General features: G+C 27.9%; 1 protein-coding gene across 4 annotated transcripts in view; it reads left to right on the top strand.

The window, feature by feature from the left end:
- The window catches only part of LOC135926092 (ubiquitin carboxyl-terminal hydrolase 22-like), an 89,468-nt gene that overhangs the window by 45,075 nt on the left and 22,673 nt on the right, over positions 1-21,720 (top strand). For all 4 annotated transcript variants that reach the window (XM_065461772.1, XM_065461775.1, XM_065461773.1 and 1 more), the window contains 2 exons: positions 3,324-3,424; positions 6,615-6,723. In XM_065461772.1, the coding sequence (XP_065317844.1) occupies positions 3,324-3,424; positions 6,615-6,723 (210 nt within the window). The remainder of the gene's footprint in view (positions 1-3,323; positions 3,425-6,614; positions 6,724-21,720) is intronic.

Here is a 21,720-nt window from a genome sequence, read left to right as displayed (position 1 = left end):
ATACACGTATAAAACAAAAATTAAGAGATTTTGATTTATAACGCCAGCAATTCAGTATTTAGTCATTGGGTGAGCTACGAGTCGGTTATCCGCCAAATCACGATATTTTAAAAATATTTTTTAGGATTATGTTTTATACGTATTTATAGATATATAAAACGAAAATCAACATTTTTCAAATTATATTACTAGTAAATTTGGTCAATCGAATATTTAGTAAGTGGTCGGTTTTGAGCTCGGCAATCGGTCAAATCAAATTATTTTCAAAAAATTTTTTAGGATAGTGCTTAGCACGTCAATATACACGTATAAAACAAAAATGAAGAGATTTTGATAAATAACGCCAGCAATATTTACTTTAGAAAATTTCCATTGTTTTACTATTCTAAACCTACTCATAAATTAAACATCAAAGAAACCTAAAAAAAATTTTTAATTTTTAGTATATATACCCAAATATAAAAAAAGTGCTATCCAATCATCATTCCGGTTTCCTAAAATGATATATATTAAAACATATAACGCCTTCTTACGGATATATATTTGTTAATTTTTAAAATTAAATAAAATGTACTTTTGTTTTAAAAGCTAGAAAAATATATTTCTTACTAATAATATTAAATAAAAATAAAATTATATACTATATGATTTTTTATTATATTCTTCATCTTCATTTATAATAAAAAAAATGATTTAAGTATATTTTAAGTTTAAAAAATTATCATTAATAAAATATACATAATAAAATTTTGATTTATTTATGATTGATTGCTATTTAGCAATGCAGTTTAGCAATGCATTAGCAATTCAATATATAGTGGGGAAATTTTTTCTGGGAAATTATTTTCCAGGGGAATTTTATTCCTGGGATTTTTTTTCCGGAGAATTATTTTCCGGGTATTTTATTTCCTAGAAATTATTTACCTGAAGATTTTTTTCCAGGAAATTAATTTCCGGGGAATTATTTTCCGCTTACCAGTTTTCGCGATGCCTTATTTATAATATTATTTTTGGTGTAATATATTCGGGATATTGTTTTTGTTAGGGCTGTGCCGATCTATATATTTTTCACTTATCCGATCCGGTATTTTCCGATATTGGTTCAATACCGATCCGATATTTATATTATTTTTACCACCCACTCTTGAACCAAATATAATTAAAAAATTAATATTTTCTAATGAATTTAATTTTATTTATTTTTATTTCTAGAATTAAGACTATTATTTTGAAAAGAATTATATTGTAATAGATAAAAATATATATTTAATAATTATTCATTTTATTATTATGTTGGTATGAATTATAGAATTGTAATATTTAATATATATAATTATTGTATATTCGATTTTTTTAAAATAAATATGAGGACCTTTAGATTTTCTGGCAATAAGCTTCTATGATGTAGCATATCTATATCCCCTGCCGTACTGAAGACAAACTCAGATAGGACACTTGTTGCAAGTTTTGACAAAGTTGCATATTTTTCAGCAGTAATTCTCCAATAATCAAGTGGATCCACAAGGGATATAATATTAATCTTATTAGAGTTATCTAAATAAACACATAAAATTAGCATTTTAAAATAGTGTGTTTCATACAAACCCACCTTTTGTTGGGTTTGAATAATATTCAGATACCGTCTAAACTAATGGGTCAATGATATCCCAACCAAGCAATACTAGATAAAATATGAAAAATATGTTATTATACCATCTAGATATAAAGATTTTTTAAAATATATTTTGATTTTTTCAAGTATAACAGGTCATCTACATTACTATCTAGTTCGATTATTTAATTTGTTACTAGTTTTTCTTTGATTTTCAATTTAAATAAATAAAATTTAGGGGGTTTTGTGCATTTCCATTGTTTTAAAAATAAATAAAAAAATCTTTAGAAATATTATAATAATGTAAAATAAACTATAAATATATAACATAAAATAATAAAAAAATTGTAAAAAGATCGAATCGATTTGTACAGGTATCGGCCCGATTCGATATTTTTTGAAAACGCTAAATATTGGTGGCGGTTCGATCCGATATTTAATGTCGGCATAGCTCTAGTTTTTGTATTAACATATTCGCTATAATGCATTTGCGAAAAGTGAATGTCCGATCAAAATAGGAAAGGTTCTAAAAAGGGAAAATTTCCACTTAAAAAAGGAAATCCTTATTTTTTATATTTTTAAACATATTTAAATGTAATTTTTTAAAATATTACTTTAATTTTTGGTTATTTTTAATTTTCTTTTTAACCTTTTGCGATCTCCTTAATTTATGTCATGTCTTTATTCATATTTGAATTTGAGATATGATTGATCAAAAATGTCAATATATCATAACTCCATCCGAGAGCTAGATAAAAATCGTTTAATAAATTGATACTCATCAATGGTACATTGCATATACCGAATTTAATTCAAGGAAGGTCGTCACGAAAATCTTGAAAGATTTGTCAATTTCATATAGAATGCACCATATATTTTTCAATTATTTAAATAAATTAATGTCTATCAATATATTTTAATTTGTATCTAATGTCTTTTATTTAGTTAACAAACAAATCTTATTTTTTATGACAATATTTTTTAGAATAAAATATTAAAAGTAATTGGAATGATTGTGATTAATTATCTAAATTAATGAGGGCATAAATTACGATGATGATTCATGAATATTTTTTAAATATTTTTATTTGAGTGTTCATTTTTTATATAAAAATGGGTGTGCTAAATATTAAATATAGTTTTAAGCGATTATAAAAATTTAATCGGATTTTAAACGATATTCGGCCGATCATACTTTTTCGAAAATAATCAATACCGGTGTGGATCCGATACATGACTAGTAATAATGCCTTACCCTGCTCAGAATTTAATCGAAATATTATTTTATTACATAATATGAATATGTTTTATTATATTAATAATGTCAGTTTAGCTAATAATTCTACACCACATTCTTATGCTAAATGAAATATACCTTTCACCTATTTTAATTTTTTTTACGGATATAATTCATGTTTTTATTTTATATATGAAATTTTTAGTAATACTCAATTAACCTTTTTCAAAAAATGATCATTTATATAATTTTCTCGATAGTTTTTCAAATTTCTTATTTTAACCTAATAAGTATCCTTTTTTATTATATATTTTAAAAAAGCTTAGGATATACAATAATTAAATTAAATAAAACATTAATTATGTTAAAGTTAAAGAGGCGATAAATGAGCTTAAAGGGAGTTAATTATAATAAATTAGACATTAACTAGATTAGAGATTCACTATTATTAAAAAGGCTAATATATAAACACAGAAGCATTTCAACTACCATAGACCCATTTTGGGACATTTCTCTAGACCTAGGCGAGATCAATTCAACTTATCAAGAATACAAAGCGAATAATCTTTTGAAAGGTATGTAATATTTATAAATTTCGTTATTGTTTTTCAAAAAAATGATATAGATCGAAAATAGGGTTGGCCAATAAAATCAATTTGATTTAAATCAATATATTTAATAAAAATCTATTTACTAAATTTGATCAAATACTTAATATAAGGAAAGATTAGATTATTTTAGAATTAAATAAATTTTATATATAAACTAATACCACAACTATTAATTGTATAATTTAATCTCAATGTATTTAGAAATTATTTAATATTTAAAAAAAATAATTAGCATGTTAAATTCAGGGCTATGAACTCTCCTTCTAAAAAAGGGTTAAGGCTCAGTGAAATATCTCTGAACTCGGTTCGGGTTCAGGGTTTGTAATCCAGAAAAATAAAGACTGATCAAATTTAGTAAAATTAACAGAAACATTAGTTTTTAAAAATTTTATTTTACTATATTTAGCATAAAAATGATTTTATCATTATAATTAGAATACAATACAATTTAAAAATAATAATCTATTTGTTTTTTAATATTATAAGAGAATTATCATGATATCTTCCAAAATCTAGTTAAAATTAAAATAAAGAATTTTTATGCGTAACTTTCACAATGCATTGCAACCTTGCATATACTCAACATTTGTTTTTGAATTAAATTGTTTTAAAGATAACTAGTTTTCTTAAATGGTTCCTAAGTTTGGAATAGTTGTTGATTGTTTTACTATGAATTAAATGGTCCTGCTAACCATCATTCATTTTTTTTTATTATTTTCTCGGAACATTTTATTAAACGGCTTGGAATTTTAGCATGATTTGAAATAATTAGATTGTTTATTTAATTTGTCTAATATTTTTTTATAAACAATTGATTTATCCTCAATAACAATAGTAGTAAAGATATTAAAACCACTATTATTTCATTAGCCAAAAGGATAAAATTTTAAATTTGTAAAAGTTATATTTGGTTTGGATATGCATAATTAGACCTGTGCGCCGACGAAACTATCGGCGGCCGGCGCAATTTTCAAAAATCTAATCGACGGCTGGCGGCGCGCCGATTTTTAGCCGCCGTCAATAAAATCGGCGCAGTTATTAATTTTTATAACATAAATATTTTTAATTGCTTATTAATTTTTTTAAAAAAAAACAAATAAATATACACTAACTATTCTACAGATATCTCGGCATATTTTTTAATAGAAAACTTATTATATCCAAAATCGATTTCGTAATTTTATAATATCACGTATAAAAATTATTTTATTTAAATTTTCGGGACATAATGATGATCTCCTTGAATTTAACGTCAATCCAGCGGTAGAGAAAACTCTTTCACAAAGTGTGCTAGTAGCCGGAATGCAAAGAATTTTTTTGTCGAGCCTATAAAGATTGGGAAGTTCACTCTTCTTTTCTCTCCAAAAATTTAGAACGAGAATGTCGTTTTCCAAGAAAACTGTGGCATTCTTGTTCTAAGTCACCTAACTTGGAATCATAATTTATATTTGTTGAATGTTTATTTGCCAATTTTGTCAAATAACTTGAATTTAATCCTCATTAGCTATATTTACTACCAGATTATCATCATTCTCTATAAGTTTAAGATGTTTTATTATAAATTCTGAAGCTGAGCAATTTTGCTCTATTAAATACTTTGTGTTTTTATGTTTCAGTTAAACGCATCGAACTTTTCAAAAAAATTTCTTTCTTTCGTCACAATTGTCAATTTTTAAAATCTTGGATCTAAAAGAGAAGCTAATACCTAGATAATTTTAAATAAAAAATAAAAGAATATACTTATATAATATTACTTGCAGATTACAAACCAGAAATCGTAACGCAAGTTTTTTTAGTATATTTTCCTTAAGTGAAATAATTTTAGAACTATCACTATCATTTACTATTAAATGTGTTTCAATTTCACATCTAAAAAGTAACGCCAAGTATAAAGTAGGCCCTTTTTGAGAAATTCGACAGTTTCTTAAAATTTTGAAAGAAATGCTAATAGTTCTTCTACCAGATCAGATTCATAATTTGAGAAAGTGCTTTCCAAATTCTTATTAAATCCAGATATGCTTTCTAGCATAATTAATATATTATGCCAACGTGTTGGGCTTGGGACAATTGATTTTAAGGTTTTCATATACTTGGAAATATTGTTATTATTATCATTGGAATTGCCAATTTGAAACGGGTACCCGGGTATGGATCAATGCTGTCAAGGTCTAACATGTCTGATGTTAAATCTATTGTACTTAGACATTTTCTTTGATATTCCTCGAATTCAAATTCAACCTCTGCAGTTTTATATCTTAGAGCAGTAATAATTTCTCTAATTCTTTTGCAAAAAATTTCCAGACTATGGATTTTTTATTATCCAGAGTTAGGATACTAAAATTATTTATAGAATTATTAAATGTAGATACATCCATTTTAAAAATATGTAAAATTATGGTAACTTTTGGAATTTTAGATTTTTGATTGATTCAATTCTATAATGAGTCAATATAATTATGATTTTAAAATAGTAGAAAATAAAAATTCATCAAAATCCTGATTGACATTAAAAAATTACAAGAGTGATGTTGACCAATTATTAGAATAAAAAGGTATAAAATATAAAAGAAATTTTTGCGCCGGCGTGATTTTCTTAAATGGCGGCGTTTTCGGAGTAGCCAAAAAATGGCCGGCCGGCGCACAGGTCTATGCATAATAGTATTCTTTTTAGAAAATGAATTATTTTCTTTTCGACTCACTGATACTAGTTAATTTTAAAATATCGAATTTTTGATTGACCGTTAGCTTTTCATTTGACAAAATATCAAATTAGCTCATGATTATATTTTTTTTTCAACAAATTCCTGACTAGATCTCCTGGAGAATTAACGTTTTACTTACAAAGAAATATTATACTTAGGTAAAAAAAATTATGATGTATATATTTTCAATCTAAATCTATAACTTTATAATTAAAAAAAATCAAGTTATTTGATTTTTCCTAAAACAATTTTTTGCCAACCCTAATCGAAAGTAATCAAAGAAATTACGCAAAAAAGTAAAAATGAACGAAAAAGAGAAGCAAGCCGGAATGACAAAAATGAGGTGTAAGAAATAGAGAAACGAGATCGAAAGAATTACTTTTAATTAATAATTTAAGAAAAAGGAAAGCAAACGAATTAACTAAATAAAGTTTCTATTTAATTGAATATAGATGGGAAACCAAACAGTTCCTCAAATGCTGGTTACGGTCCATATTCACAAGATACCAATATTAAATTCAATCAGTTCGATACATCTTCACTTGAAAAATGCTTATTGAGGTGCATATTTTTTTTCTTATGTAATTCTTTTATATATCTTAAAAATTAATGAAAATTTTACTTTCAGATTAATGTTAAAGGAAAATTGATAAATTTATATTTTTGACTTTCTGCGATTTTATAATACATATGCACACTTAAATAAAGTAGTTATTAAATAATATTTGGCAACCATACAAATAGAAGATAGGTTGCTAAATTAATAGCTTTCTTCCTGAAAAAAAAATATAGGAGTGCAAAACAAAATTCAACCTAAAAATTCGATCGTGATTAAAAGGGTATATCGAAGTATTAATAAGATTGGTAATATGATTTAGTCATCTGCATCGGGCCTAATTGTCCAAACCTGGCCCGATATATTTTTGAAAAATTTTGAGTATTCTTAACAATATTACGAGTTTTATAATCTCGTTGCTTATTAATCTGGGCCCATTATATTTTTGTTGCAACTTTGTGTATGCCTCATATGTTAATGGTTTTATGATAACAGCTTGTTCACTTCTTATCCTTATCAGTGATTGACATCAAGATCTATATCTGTTTCATACTTAAATAATAAAAATAATGTTAATCTTATACAAATAATGATATCACTCATATCTCACAGGCCATACAGATTTTCTGCCAAAAATTATCTCAATAGTGTAAATTATATTCATGGACATGCTTGATGTATTATAGGCAAATAGTATACCAGGTTGAGCTCTTGACCACTCCTGTGTGATTATAATTTTCATCCCTAGTCATTAATTTGACTTTATAAATATAATTATTGTTATTATAAATTTATAATTGGCCCTGCCATACCTGCATAATAACGAATATGAATGTGCCGTTTTATGCTTTAAGGCTGTGTTTCGCCATATTTTGAAAAATAATCAACTGCAATTAATTAAAATCCCATATTACTCTCTAACAAGAAACAGATCTACATCCCTAATTGTTTTATGGAATGAACTACATTTCTAAGCTTGTTTTATCAAATATAGTATTCAATCTTTGACAAAGATAGAAAGATTTAATAAAGTTAACAATACCTTGTCTCATTCCTTGCCATTTATATCTAAATGAGAAATAATTATCTATTCTATTTTTAAGGATTTTAATGCTCTTTAGATGTGCACTAGTGTTGCTAAAGTAACTAGATACATGTATATTTCTTTAAGAATGTACAAAGTTAATTTGTTAAAAATTTTAAAGATTTTTTTTAAGTATAAATTTTAATCCGTTCAATCTTTCCAATAGTTTACAATCCAATATATTTTAACATAATTTATTAGTAACATAAGAATTAATATTAAAACTCATTTTATCTATACCTTTCAACAAGTTTAGCATATGTTTTATCCACCCAAAATTGCATGCTAATGACATTTCTGTCATATTTATCTCACATCTACATGAATCAAGCTTAAAAGTTGCTGTTGCTGATTTTGGAGTCAAATCATTTCAGAATTATGTAGGTATCTCAAATTTCTTTTACCATATTCTCCAACCCAGTTGGATGGATATTTATTATTCGACATGGTAATTTGATTTTAGTCTTTTACACAGAAACCTGCAGAGGTATCATTTGCTTGGCCCGAATTTTCTTTTAATTCGGCCCGGCCTGGACTTGGTTTTATATTTTCAGGCCCAGCCCGAATTTTTTAAAAATTTATTATTTTTAATTTTTTTTGTTTTTAAGCCTGGTCCGTGTATTTTTTTAAATATTTTAGGTCCAGCCCGAGTATATTTAAAATTAAAATAGGCCGGGCCTGCATGTCTCTGCTTTAAATTTACAATTAAGGTTTAAATAGAATTGATTTATCATTATCTTTATCTCTACTTTATTGGCCTTTTTTAATTCTCAATTAGAAAAAATATTTTATTTTTTAAATTTGCATAGTTGTTATTTTTAAATTGATCTAGATATAGATACATCGTCTAAAAAGTCATCTAGATACAGATACAATTTTATTACACTCTTATATAAGGTTTACATAAACCTAAATTAGAATTTTATTGCGAAAATTCATGAAATGAGCCAAAAAATATATTGACGCGATATCACATTTATCAAAATATAACTAAAATAATAATTTTTAGATTTTAATATAAAATAATATAAGAAATATATGTTTAAATGATTATAAATAATTATTAGATTTCAGTAATAAAATATTTTCAAAATTTCGGTCATGGCATCCTCGTTTATCTGTAAGGGCATTTTTTAGCTACACTAAAAAGTCTTTCTACCGGGGCACATGAAGGAGTGGTGTTACATTTTATGAATACCAATTTTATATTAGGATATTCTTTAATAATACTAAAATCTCGACATTCATTTTTGAAAAAATTATTTAAAATGTGTTGAGTATGAAAATTTAAACCATTACTAACAATCATATCTGCTGCCATGGGTTACTGAAAAAAATCGGATATTATATTATTTGTTTTTTTTTCACAGGCTATTTGTTTGCAATCGACCTTGATAATTCCTCAACTATTCTTTGTATTAATTGTTTTTATTAAAATTTTTATTCATTTGTAACCATGTCTGTTTACTTCTGAGAATTGGTGCTTCTGATTGCGAATTAGCTAGCATTATTTTTTTTGTGTTTTATTTACGAATCGATTTAATTTTATACTAAAAAAATATACAAATTTCATCTATTTATAATGTCATTAACAAAACAAAAACAAGTAAAATAATTAAAATTTTTAATGTTATTACCAAAACAAAACATAGTTTAAAGGAGAATTATAAATTACAACTACTTAACAATGTCCAATCAAGTTTAAAAGAAGGATGGAACATAGTTGCTAATATTGTCCTAATAAACCTAGAATTATTAAATATTGATGTGGTAAACAAAATCTCATACTCATTTGTTTAAAATTCCTCAATTTGATAATCTATTTTAAAATGGTTGAACAGTAATAAGCTGTGTACATATATTTATCTTCCTACAAAATATCTAGCAAAAATTGAAAATGCCTGAATGCCAGTTATAATAAACGCAGTTATTAAATCATCTAAAGTAGTTTGGGTTAAAGTATGAGGTCTCTTGGCAAAATATAAGTGGACGAGCCTAGTCCAATATTTTCTTTAATAGATTTATTCTCCTTTCCCTTTTTTATTTTTATTAACAGTGTTTGATGTTTTCTCTTAAGATTACAATTGTAAACATTTATTTAGTATCTCTACCCTTAGATGTTTTACAATGTTGCAAGTTGAGGTAATGCTAACTGAAATTTTCGTATTTTTTGGTAGCCATGGCAAACGTTTTAATCAGATATTTATTTTTAGATTATTTTAAAATATGCTTTACAAATTGGCCATGGAAAAACAATATCTGAAATTGTTGATGCTTCATTGATTATTACTTCTTCCTCTTCTTTAATATTATTATTTATTTATTTTTTCTCTTTAGCTTTCACCTTTTCTGGTGGTAAGCTCCTTCAACATCTCTCTCCACTTTATGTTATTCGTACAATCTCTTTTATCTATTTTATACTTCTTTATATTGGCTCTAACTTTATGGCCCCATTGAAGTTTTGGCCTTCCTCTTTTACGTTTGCCCATCACTTTCAACTTTATTTCCTATGTAGTTCATAGGCCTTCTCATTGTGTGCCCATACCATCTAAGTCTGTTTACCATTAACTTAGTTTTAATGGGCACTACCTTTAAACTATTTAGTATTCTTGTACTGCGCACCTTATCCTTTCTTGTTACCCCAGCAATCATCCTCAGCATTCTCATCTCCATAGTTTGTAGACTTCTCTCGTCTGATTCTTTGGTTGGCCATGTTTCCGAACTATATAGAATAGTTGGTTGTACTATGGAACTGTAAATTTTTCCCTTTAATTTGTGTGGGATTCTTTTGTCAAATAGCACTCCAGATAAAGATCTCCACTTTAACCACCCTTGATTAATCTTATTCTTTATCTCTTTTTCTATTGTGCCGTTTGTTTGTATAGTGGAGCCCAAATATTTGCAGCTTTCAATTGCGGATATCTGCCAATCATTTATATCAATACTCTCCGTTTCATCTCCTCCTATCACCATATACTCCGTCTTTTCTCTATTTACTTTTAATCCATGCGTTTCTAGGATATTTATCCAATTCACTAACCTTTCTTTCATTTCATCCTTGGATTCGGCAAGTATTACAATATCATCTGCAAATATCATATTCCACGGGACTGTTTGAGGTATAGACTGTGCTAATACATCTATTACTGTAATGAAGAGAAGTGGGCTGAGAGCCGACCCTTGATGAACTCCTTCGGCTATTGTGAAGCCTGCTGAAGTACCTGTTGTGCTACGGACCATTGTTGTATGTCCCATATACATATCCTCTATTATTCTTATATATTTTTCGGGAACTTTTTTGTGGCGTAGCGCCCACCAGATAAGTTTTCTTGGGATTCTATCGAAGGCCTTTTCTAGATCGAGAAAGACCATGTGTAGCTTTTTGTTCTTTTCCCTGTATTTTTCACTCATTTGCCTAATTGCATGGATAGCATCGGTTGTTGATCTTCCAGGCATAAAGCCAAACTGTGTCTCTCCTATTTCGATTATATCTCTTAATCTTTTTTCTATTATTTTTTCGTATAGTTTTAGACAGTGTGACATTAGTTTTATGCCCCTGTAATTTTGACAATTGTGTGGATCCCCTTTATTTTTGAAGATAGGAACTAGATAGCTCTGCCTCCATTTTTGGGGGACCTCTTCATTTCCAAGTATTTTATTGTACAGATTTGTGAGGAGATGTATTCCATCATCTCCTAGTGCTTTAAGGCTTTCTATTGGAATATCGTCTGGACCCCTAGCTTTGTTGTTTTTCATATGCTTGAGGCATGTGATTATTTCTTGTTCTGTTATAGGTTGTACAAGGTTTTGACAAGGGGAGTGTTCGTCGAGATGCAATATGTGGGAATTAAAGTTGAGAAGCTCCTGAAAATATTCTTTCCATCTATTCATTATTTCTTTTTCCTTTATTATCAATTTCCCATCTTTATTTTTGATTACTTTCGGAGCTCCGTTTATATACCTAGAGTTCTTTTCTCGCTGTTTGGCTAATCTGTATATTTTATTTTGCCCTTCTTTGGTATGTAGATCTTCGTACATGTCATCGTATGCCATAGATTTGGCCCTAGCCACCGCCTTTGTAGCTAATCTCTTGGATTTTTTGTATCTTGACTTGTCATCTGCATTTTTGGATTTGTACCATATTTTATAAAGGGCTTTTTTCTCCTGTATAGTGGTTTGTACCTCTTGATTCCACCACCATAGTTCTTTGTGTGATTTGTTGCCTCCTCTTGTCAAGCCTAGCGTCGATTTTGCAGTGTCTATTAATCTGGATGAAAGGTCTGTCCATATTTTTTCACTGACTTGTGAGCAATTTATTGTTTCAATGTTTGCATTGATTGCAAAGGCATCTGTCATTGTTCTTAATTTGCCCCATTTGATGCATGGTTCCAGTTTTATCTTATTTTGAGTGGATTTATTTGAGATTTGTAAATCCATGATTAGTAGCTTGTGTTGCGCGGCGATATCTTCTCCTGGGATGACTTTGCAGTCTATTACATCTTTTAATCTTCTGCGAGAGATTAGCATGTAATCTATCTGTGTTTTCCTAGTACCACTTTCATATGTTATTAAATGACTGTCTTTTTTCCTATAGTAGGTGTTGGTTAAGGCAAGGTCGAAGGTTTGCGCAAATTTCAGTACGTGCTCTCCTTCATCATTTCTTTCTCCGTATCCAAAACCACCATGATGCCTTTTGTAGCTATCTCTTGCTTTCCCCACATGCGCATTTAAGTCACCACCAATTATGACTAGGTCATCTTTAGGGATTTCCATTACAGCTTCATCAAGGATAGCTCTAAAGTCATCTTTCTCTTCTTCCTTGCAACCCGTTTGAGGAGCATATACTGATAGGATGTGTATTATTGATTGACCAATGCAGAGTTTTATCTTCATTAGTCTATCAGAGATCCTGTTGACTTCTACTACTGAAGAGGTTAGGTCTTGGCTGAGGATGATGCCGACACCGTTCCTATTGCTAACAAGTCCATTATAGTACAATTTATACCCATCTCCAATCATCAAAGTTTTCTGTCCTTTCCATTTCGTCTCTTGTATGCACGCTATATCAACTTTTCTCCTGTTCAACATTGATGCCAATTCTCTCGTCTTACTTTTAAGCGTCCCAATATTCAAACTTGCCAGTCTTGTCTTCTTTGCTTTGACCTTTACTTTTCTTTTCACAGGATGGAGGTCTACACCCTGCGCGTCGCATGGAGGGAACGCCCTAGCTTTCATATTCATATTTTCATTTGTGTCCTTCATTTTGTTTATTGGACAGGTATCCTTAGCACCCGGCTGTCCAGGCCTGTCGGTGACCGGGGTGTCATCTCTAAGCTCCGAAATTCATCATACCATATGTCTCATCGAAGAAAAACTTGAAAGTTTTTATGGTTCTTACCAGGATTGAACCCGCGTCCTTGTTCATGCTCGTGTTTCCAAGCCTTCATCTTACCCATTAGGCCACCCCGGCGATCCTCTTCTTTAATATTATAATATAATAAAATTAACCAATCCCATTGAAAATGTAAATGGCAGATTCCTTGATATGGATTGTAATATCAAAATTTGTCTGGTTTATTGATAAACTCGGACATAATATTTATATATATATTTTTTTATATATATAAGTTTTAATATTTTATATATATTTACTTTTTTATTATAGTAGTCTTAATATTTTTTAATATATATTTAAATTATATGCTCATATGAAATAAAGTAAATTTTGCATTCATGTATTTTTATATATAATATAAAAAGCGTTAAATAAAAGTATATAAAATGTATCATTAAAAGTATCTAAAACCGATACAGATACCTCTAAAATAATATCTAGATACAATATCAAAATTCTTTATCAACTCTGTAAATTTGAATTTGTTACTTAATAATTAGTCAAATAAAAATAAATTCGATTAAAAATTTAATTTGAAAAATCAAATATATTACAAAATATCAGCAATAACAAATATACGTGATCATTTTACTCTATCTAATTTACATTTTTGTTACTCCTCAATACTATTTATTAAAGGGGGTGGTAAATATGTCATAATGATATCTTGGAGTTAATCTATGGCGTTACACCGGCAATATAGAATGACAGTTTGATGAAAATAAAAACTAATTAATAGTAGAAAAATCTAACATTATCATTAACCATAGAATCAGTGCTAACCGTTAAATATACTAGTTTAGTTGCCTTATGGTTCCTAGGTTGAAATTGTATGTATTTTTAATTCCGGATAAAATTTATTCTGATTTTTGCAAAATACAAATGTAATTCCATATTTAAGTTACATTATAATTGAATAAGATATTTTATTAAACCTTACTAAATAAAAGTAATAAATTATAAAGTAATGTTCGATTATTCAAATATAAGTTATTATAGTGAGATATTTTAGGCAGATTTAGAAGTATATGGTATTTTCCTAAAAATCAAGTTTATTACTTAGTATGGCATTGATATGAAAGTGATAATTGCATAAAATGAAATAACTCATTTTAAAAATTTTGAATATTTCACAATCAGTTTCCCTGTGGCTTATAAAAGCTGAAAATCGATAACTATAATTTAAAATTCTTTTTTAGAAGAAACATGGTGAACGGCATTCCCTTTTATTTGAGACAATTTGAACAGAACTAGCATATTCGTTTTTTACATTCACTTAATTAAAAAAGTTTGTTTTTATTTATAAAATTTAAATTTCAAAAAAGTAAAAAATGTTATTTTACATGTTTCCTTCAAAATTTTTCAGCACAACTTCCTTTCTAGTAGTGTATTTTTGCTCTAATAAGGTTTATTATTGTGTTTACTTTTATATATAAATTTTAAACAATTAATTAACATTTAATTATTTAAATCAGTAGCGTACGCAGGAATTTGGTGTGTGGGGGGGGGGGATAATTAAAATTTTTTAAAATAAAATTATGGTTATTTAAAAATATCAAGCATAAATTTATTAGGACTAATAACTATTTCTAATATACAAATTTAAATTAATATGAATTATAAAAAATTAAATATATAAACCGATATATAAAAATAAATTTGATTTAAAAAATATTAAACGAATATAACCGGCGGCATATAAATACTTTAAATAAATCTGAATTATAAAATATTAAGTGGATATAACCAGGATATGATGACTATAAAATAAATAATCTATAATAGAAATTTAAATTTTTTTGAGCTTTTAAAATTTATATATAAAGTATAAAAAATCTAAATGTTGGAAATATGAATAATTATATTTTTTATGTAAAAGAAAAATATATAAGACATTAAAAAATGATAGCACAAAAAATATTATAGAAACATTATATTTTTATAATGTAAAATCCAATCTTCGTTGGGAGGGAGCTAATTTTTCAATTATCTCATCCGTGTTTGGCGTCAAATGCCTATGAATATTCAAAAGGGCCAGACCATTCAACCTACTTTCAGAAGTTGTTCTTCTTAGGTACGTTTTTAATCTTCTTAAATAAAAGAATGTTCTCTCATTAGTTGCAGTACTAATGGGAAGAGTTGCTAATATATATAATAATTTCAATATATTGGGAAAATAATCTAAAAGATGTTTGAAATGATGCAAAGCATCATAGCATTTTTTGGGACTATATCAACCATAGTTAATCTTTTATACCATAGTTGGCATTCAGCTAATAAAGCATCATGAGATACATTAATGTCTTCATGATAAAAATCTTCCAAATATTTTATTTTTTTTTCTATCACCATCTGAAAAAGCTTCAGAGGGCTTTTGCGGAAGTAATATCTGCAGATTGATAAGTGTTTCTTGATAAATTAAAAACCTCATTTACTTGGGTTATAAATGTACAAAAGAGGTATAAAGACATTTATTTTATAATATTCTTCTATTGACCCTATATTAATATTTGGACGATAAGTTTGACTTACTGCAAGTCGAGGGAGACAAATATTGAACTCGTATAGCTCTGCTTTTGATTCAACATTAACATATAAAATATGAAATTCCTCATCAGCATTAGCTCTAATTTCTTTGAGTTCTAATAAAATTGTCTCTGCTATTCTCATCTCAATCAATATCAGGTTTTTGAAAAGTATTACATAAAATAGTTGTATAATTAAAAAATTTATTAGTACATCCTAGTATTGAATCCAGTAACTTGCTTGCTTCTGAAGAAATATCTCTTTCAGACCATTGTGATATTTCTGTAAGAGCATTAATAATCGGCTCTTCTAACTCGATAAAAGCTGTTACTGCTTGATGTCGAAGACTCCATCTTGTTGGACAAGCTTTTTGCAATTTTTTTCTCCTTGTTGGGTAAGGAGTTTCAGATATAATTCTGTTCAAAATATTTTGACGCTTGTGGTATCTAAACATCTCATAGATGCTAGATATTTTACCTGATATAAATATAAAAAATTTAATTTAATAATTAAAAACCTAAGCAATTTGATATCAATGGTAAAGAACATGAATCCGATATTGCTAAGTTGAGTGAATGGGCAGCACTGTGGACATATATAGCTGTTGGTCATTTTTTTTTAATAAATGCCTGAAGCTTATTGAATTGTCCACTCATTGCACATGCTCCATCATACCCTTGCCCACGTATCATATTTATATTTAGCTATATTTTTTTAAATAATTATATAATAAGATTAATTATTACTTTTAATTTTTTAAGATTCACAAATATTACATCAGCTAAAGCAGACCCAGTCATGCTTGAAACAGGAATAAATTGGAGAAACATTTCCTTGATAATGTTTTTATGAGTATCTACATATCGCGCACACAACGACATCTGCTCAATGCCAGTAATGTCCGTGGTCTCATCTGCCAAAATTGAGAAGCATAAGGCAGAATTGATTTCAACAATCAATTTTTCTAAAATGATATTGTTGCAAATATCAATTATCTCATTTTATATCCTAGGGCTGAGATAAGTAGCATTTTTATTGGTACTAATGAGGCTCTCCATTAATACAGGATCTCCTAATGCTTTAAATTTTAAAAGTCCACGAAAATTGCCTTCGTTATCATTATTATTAAAATTTAAGCTTTCTGAATCCTTGTGGCCACGAAGTGCTAGGCCTTGCAAACCACAATATAAAATAGCCTCAATAGTTAGTTTTATCTTGCCTCTATTTTCTTTTGCAATTTTAACCCTATTTTTATCAATTATTGATGAAATGGGAATCATATCCCCCTTTTGAATTGATTCTTTTGAGGAAATCATCAGTTCACAGCTTTTGTTTATTAAATTATCATACTATACTTTTTTGCTTTTTGGCATGATTTTCACCTTCAGCGTTTTTAAAAAAAAGTCTAATATCCATGACTAGAAATTTGAAAATTATAATACCGGGAAATTTAAAAATAATAGATAAATATTACGCCACAAGGAAAACTTGAAAACGAAATTAGTAAATGAAAAAGGTAATAATATAAAAATTTAAAAATAACTAGATATGAATAATTATAATAAAATATAAAAAATAATATTTTTGAAAAATATGTCCGGCATCTGCATTTTGGCTTTGGGGGGGAGGGTGGGGGAATTTGCCCCCTGCCCCCCCCCCCGCTGCGTACGCCAATGCTCTTTGCAAATGAAAAATATATGAATAATTAATTTAAAAAGTTTTATTATTTTCAGTGTAACATTAAAATTTTACTTACTATATTTCTCCAATATTTTTTCATTGAAATATTAATAAAGTTGTGTTATATCGGTCAAAAATTTATTAATCTTTGATATTTAATTTAAAACAAAAAAAACAAGAAAATTTAAAAAAAATTCCACCTAGCGCAATTAACTTGGTTATTTATTGATTATCTTTGCCTCGAAGATGTCGAAACACATTTACAGTATCCCAAATTTTCTTTTAGTCAATAAGTTTAGCAAAATAATGATTTAACTTAAAAGTTTTTTTATCTCAATTTAAACAAAAATATATCTGAAGCGCTCTAATAATCAGGCCACGATATGCAGTGCCGATTCTGACGCCTTACGCAAAATTGCAAACAAAAGTGTTATTTTCCAATTTTTTTTATTTGATTACCTTTTCATTTAATTTGAAAGAAAATAATCTCGCTTTAAATTTTAAATATTTTTAAAATCACTCATTTATAAATCCTTTAAAATTACTAGAAATTACCGCCAATAAAGATAGCTCTCATGGTTCAAATACCATCTCAAATAACTATTTTTAATTTAGAAAAATATATTTGATTTGTAAACTTTGAAAGAGATGTAGTAGTCATTATCCTTAAGCATATTGCAATTGGGCACATCATCTTAATATAAAATTTCTGATTTTACTAAGTGACATATTTAAATTAATAAGATCTGACTAAACTGAGACATCCGCAAGATCAAGTCCTAATCACTTTAAGTTAAAATTACTACAATTTGGTGCGATTTTTTAAAATTATACTTCCACATTAATTTGCTATTTCGTATATTGTGGAAAATTTCAAAATGCAGTCGAATATTACGCCACATCTATGAGCTGAAAATAGGCTATTTGAAATTATTCTTTCAATTCAATAGCAGGGTCATCATAACATTAATGCCTGAACATTCCTTTCAAATTGTTGATTAACATTTTGCTCATGTTCAATTTCAACAATAAAATTAATAGCCTCTATATGTTATATAAAAATCTATTTTAGCCTTTTAATGATGATTTCTTAGATTTTATGGGAATATATGTTCAGAACAGTGACGAAGTGTCATTACTAGTGAAACAATTGAAAAACATATTTTATTTTTATAAGTCAAACCATTCAAAAGATTAAGATTAAATAAGCGGAATTCGTCTTTGCTGTAAATTTTCGATTGATATTTTGCGCCTCGAATATATCATATTTTCAATTCTATTTTAAATGCAGATGACTAGTTAATTTTTTCGTTAAACTTTCGAAAAATTTGTCATATCCAATATTCCATTATCTTTCCAAACATATTTTTTTTTAGGAATAAAAGGCATATTTAAAAAAAGAAGAGATTAAACTATAATATCTAAAAAAATAAAACCTTACTTGGAATCCCTTACTATACTCAAATTACAATTTAAGGGAACTAACGCAAGACTTATTTTGTAACAACACGATATTTTTATTCTAATATTTTATTAATATGATATCAATTATTTATAATAAACGAATTATTTCAGACAATAATTTCAAATATCCAAAAAAACATTAAGGAAAAAAAATCTCATAATATTTTTTAAAATAAAAATAATGATTTTTTACAATTATTTTTCAACATCATAAAAAAATATCACGTGTTGTATTATGATGATTATAATCTACTAATCAACCTTATTTATTTTGGTTGATTGGCATTATACAAAAATTAATATAAATTTATCTATAAAACTACGACATGCCACCCCTTTATGGGCCAATGGCATATATATATAAAAAAATATATATATCATATTTTATATATAAAATAGATGAGGTTACGCAAATACGAGAATTTTTTTCTTTTACTATGCCTCTTGGTTATTAAAAACATCCCTAGAATACTGAATATTTATGGTCCTCCAAAGGTAGACTATATGGACACCATCATATAACTTGTTAGGATATTAATATGAATTCTCATTACATCAATAGAATACTGAATATTCATGGTCCTACAAAGGTATGCTATAGGGATATCATATACTGGTTAAGACTGTAATCTGCTAATATGAATTCCCCATCCTATCATATTCATAGCGTGCGAAGGTTTGATCTTCATTTGTTTACTTTTACGTCCTATGTGTGTCATCATGGATCATCAGGGGTATCAATGGTCATTATGTGATTGTGGTTTGTTAATTTGTATTTGAAACTAGGCAAAAAAAATTTCCGTGATTGAAGAAGGAATAAATTCAGTACAAGCAAAAAATTTTTCGTGATTGGAGACGGAATAAATTCAGTACAAATTTTTTTTATATAATTTTAAAATTACAATTTTGGGGAATTTAAAAAAATAAATGATTAAACTGGTTTTTTTTAATACAATTTTCAAATTACAAATTTGAGGAACTTTAAAAAAAATTAAACTTTTATTAATTACATTTTATAAAAAAAAAATTTTAAATTACAACCTCAACCAGGCCTCATTCTACCATCTTTCCCTTTTCATTTTATTTTAACAACAACATTTCACATTCCCTTTTATGGCCTGGCCGAGAATACATGGACTATTATAATATAAACTAAAAAAATTAAAACGAAAAAAAAATTCAACATAACGCACGTGCCAACCACAAGAAAACAATTATTTCTCATCTTATAACACATAAAAACGTACACAAAAATAACGTTTTTATCTCCCTTTTACAATAAGCATTTTACCGTTCATTCAACTTTTTCCTCTAACTTTTATTTATGTACCACAGCCGTAATACTTTTCTTTCTATACTACCATACATAAAACATAAACAAAAATAAGCATGTTTTCTATAACCCTAATTCTCCATAACATAAAAACATACAAGAAAAATGTTTTTATCTCTTTCTCACCATAAGCCAATCACCGCAATTTCAACTTTTTATTTATCTCTGACAGCCGTAATATTAAAATTACTTTATCATACTATTACCATATAAATCATTATCCATATTACCCTCTGATAAGAAATAAAAACATATCCTTCTAAGTTCTCGTTTATTCTTTATTTTTCAATTTTTATAAGTCAATCAATGCCAAACAAAAATTCTTATAAGTCAAACAATATCAAAACAAGAAACTTTTTAATCAACCTGTCTGAACTGACCTATAAAATTGGACCAAAATTGACCACAAAAACTTGTATCAATTGAACAACATAAAAAAAAAATATGGTCCAATATACTGAACCCTGACACGATATAAACCATTTAATTAGTACTTTTAAGAAAAATTATAACAAAAAAAATCGAGTATATTTTACCCCAATTTCATGTGATCTGATGACGGATCACACTAACCCCGGTTATTAACAAAATTTCACTTAATCTCGAATCCCGGTTTACTATTACCCGACCTCTTTCCCCGATTATTGAAAATCTGGCCCAAACCTTCTGGCCCACTGAAAATTTTATCCCTAATTTTATTCCCACTGAGGTACTAATTTTCCCTTTTGGTTTCAATAAATCTAAAGGACCCCGTGTTTGCTTACCTAAAAATAACTCTACCGGCGTGATCCCCTCTCGATTGCGAGAATTAAGTTAATATAACTGAGACATGCAAGCCTCATCCTTACGATTACCAGCCTTCCTAATCCAATTTTTAACAATTGCTACCATCCTCTCAGCTTGTCCATTCGAGCTGGGATGATACGGCGGCGTAAGAATATGCTGGGTCTGTGACTCAGCGCAAAAATGTTTGAACTCATCACTGACGAAGGCGGGACCCCCATCAAACACTATCATGTCGGGAAAACCAAATCGGGCATATAATTCCCTTAATTTTTTGATAACTACTTTAGTGGTATAACCATGCACTTCTACATATTCTATCCTTTTGGAAAATGAATCTACCACTAAAAAATATGATTTTTTTATCAAGGTCAAAGAAATCAATATGGATACGTTCCCAAGGTTTCTTTGATCTGGGCCAAACTTGCCCTACTTCTTTACAGGGCATAGGGGCACAGGTATTACACGGAACGCATTTCCTGATAATCCGTTCAATATCATTACCCATACCAGGCCACCATACATATTCCCTAGCCCAATATTTCATCTTGTCCCGACCTTGATGTCCGGCATGCAATAAATTCATAATTTTACTCCGTAGTTTATAAGGAATTACGGCCCGGTTTCCCCTCATAATACAATCATCAACAATTGACAATTCTTTTTGTATTTTTTTATAGGAATTATATTTGTCTTTCCAAGGTTTTTCTCCTGTTAAACTCAATTTTATCTGACTT

This window comes from Gordionus sp. m RMFG-2023, chromosome 3 (assembly GCF_954871325.1).
Source record: "Gordionus sp. m RMFG-2023 chromosome 3, tfGorSpeb1-WG-v2, whole genome shotgun sequence".
NCBI classification, from domain to species: domain Eukaryota; kingdom Metazoa; phylum Nematomorpha; class Gordioida; order Chordodea; family Parachordodidae; genus Gordionus; species Gordionus sp. m RMFG-2023.
Note: the sequence above shows the minus strand (reverse complement) of the source record. Positions and strands in the feature narration are given on the sequence as shown.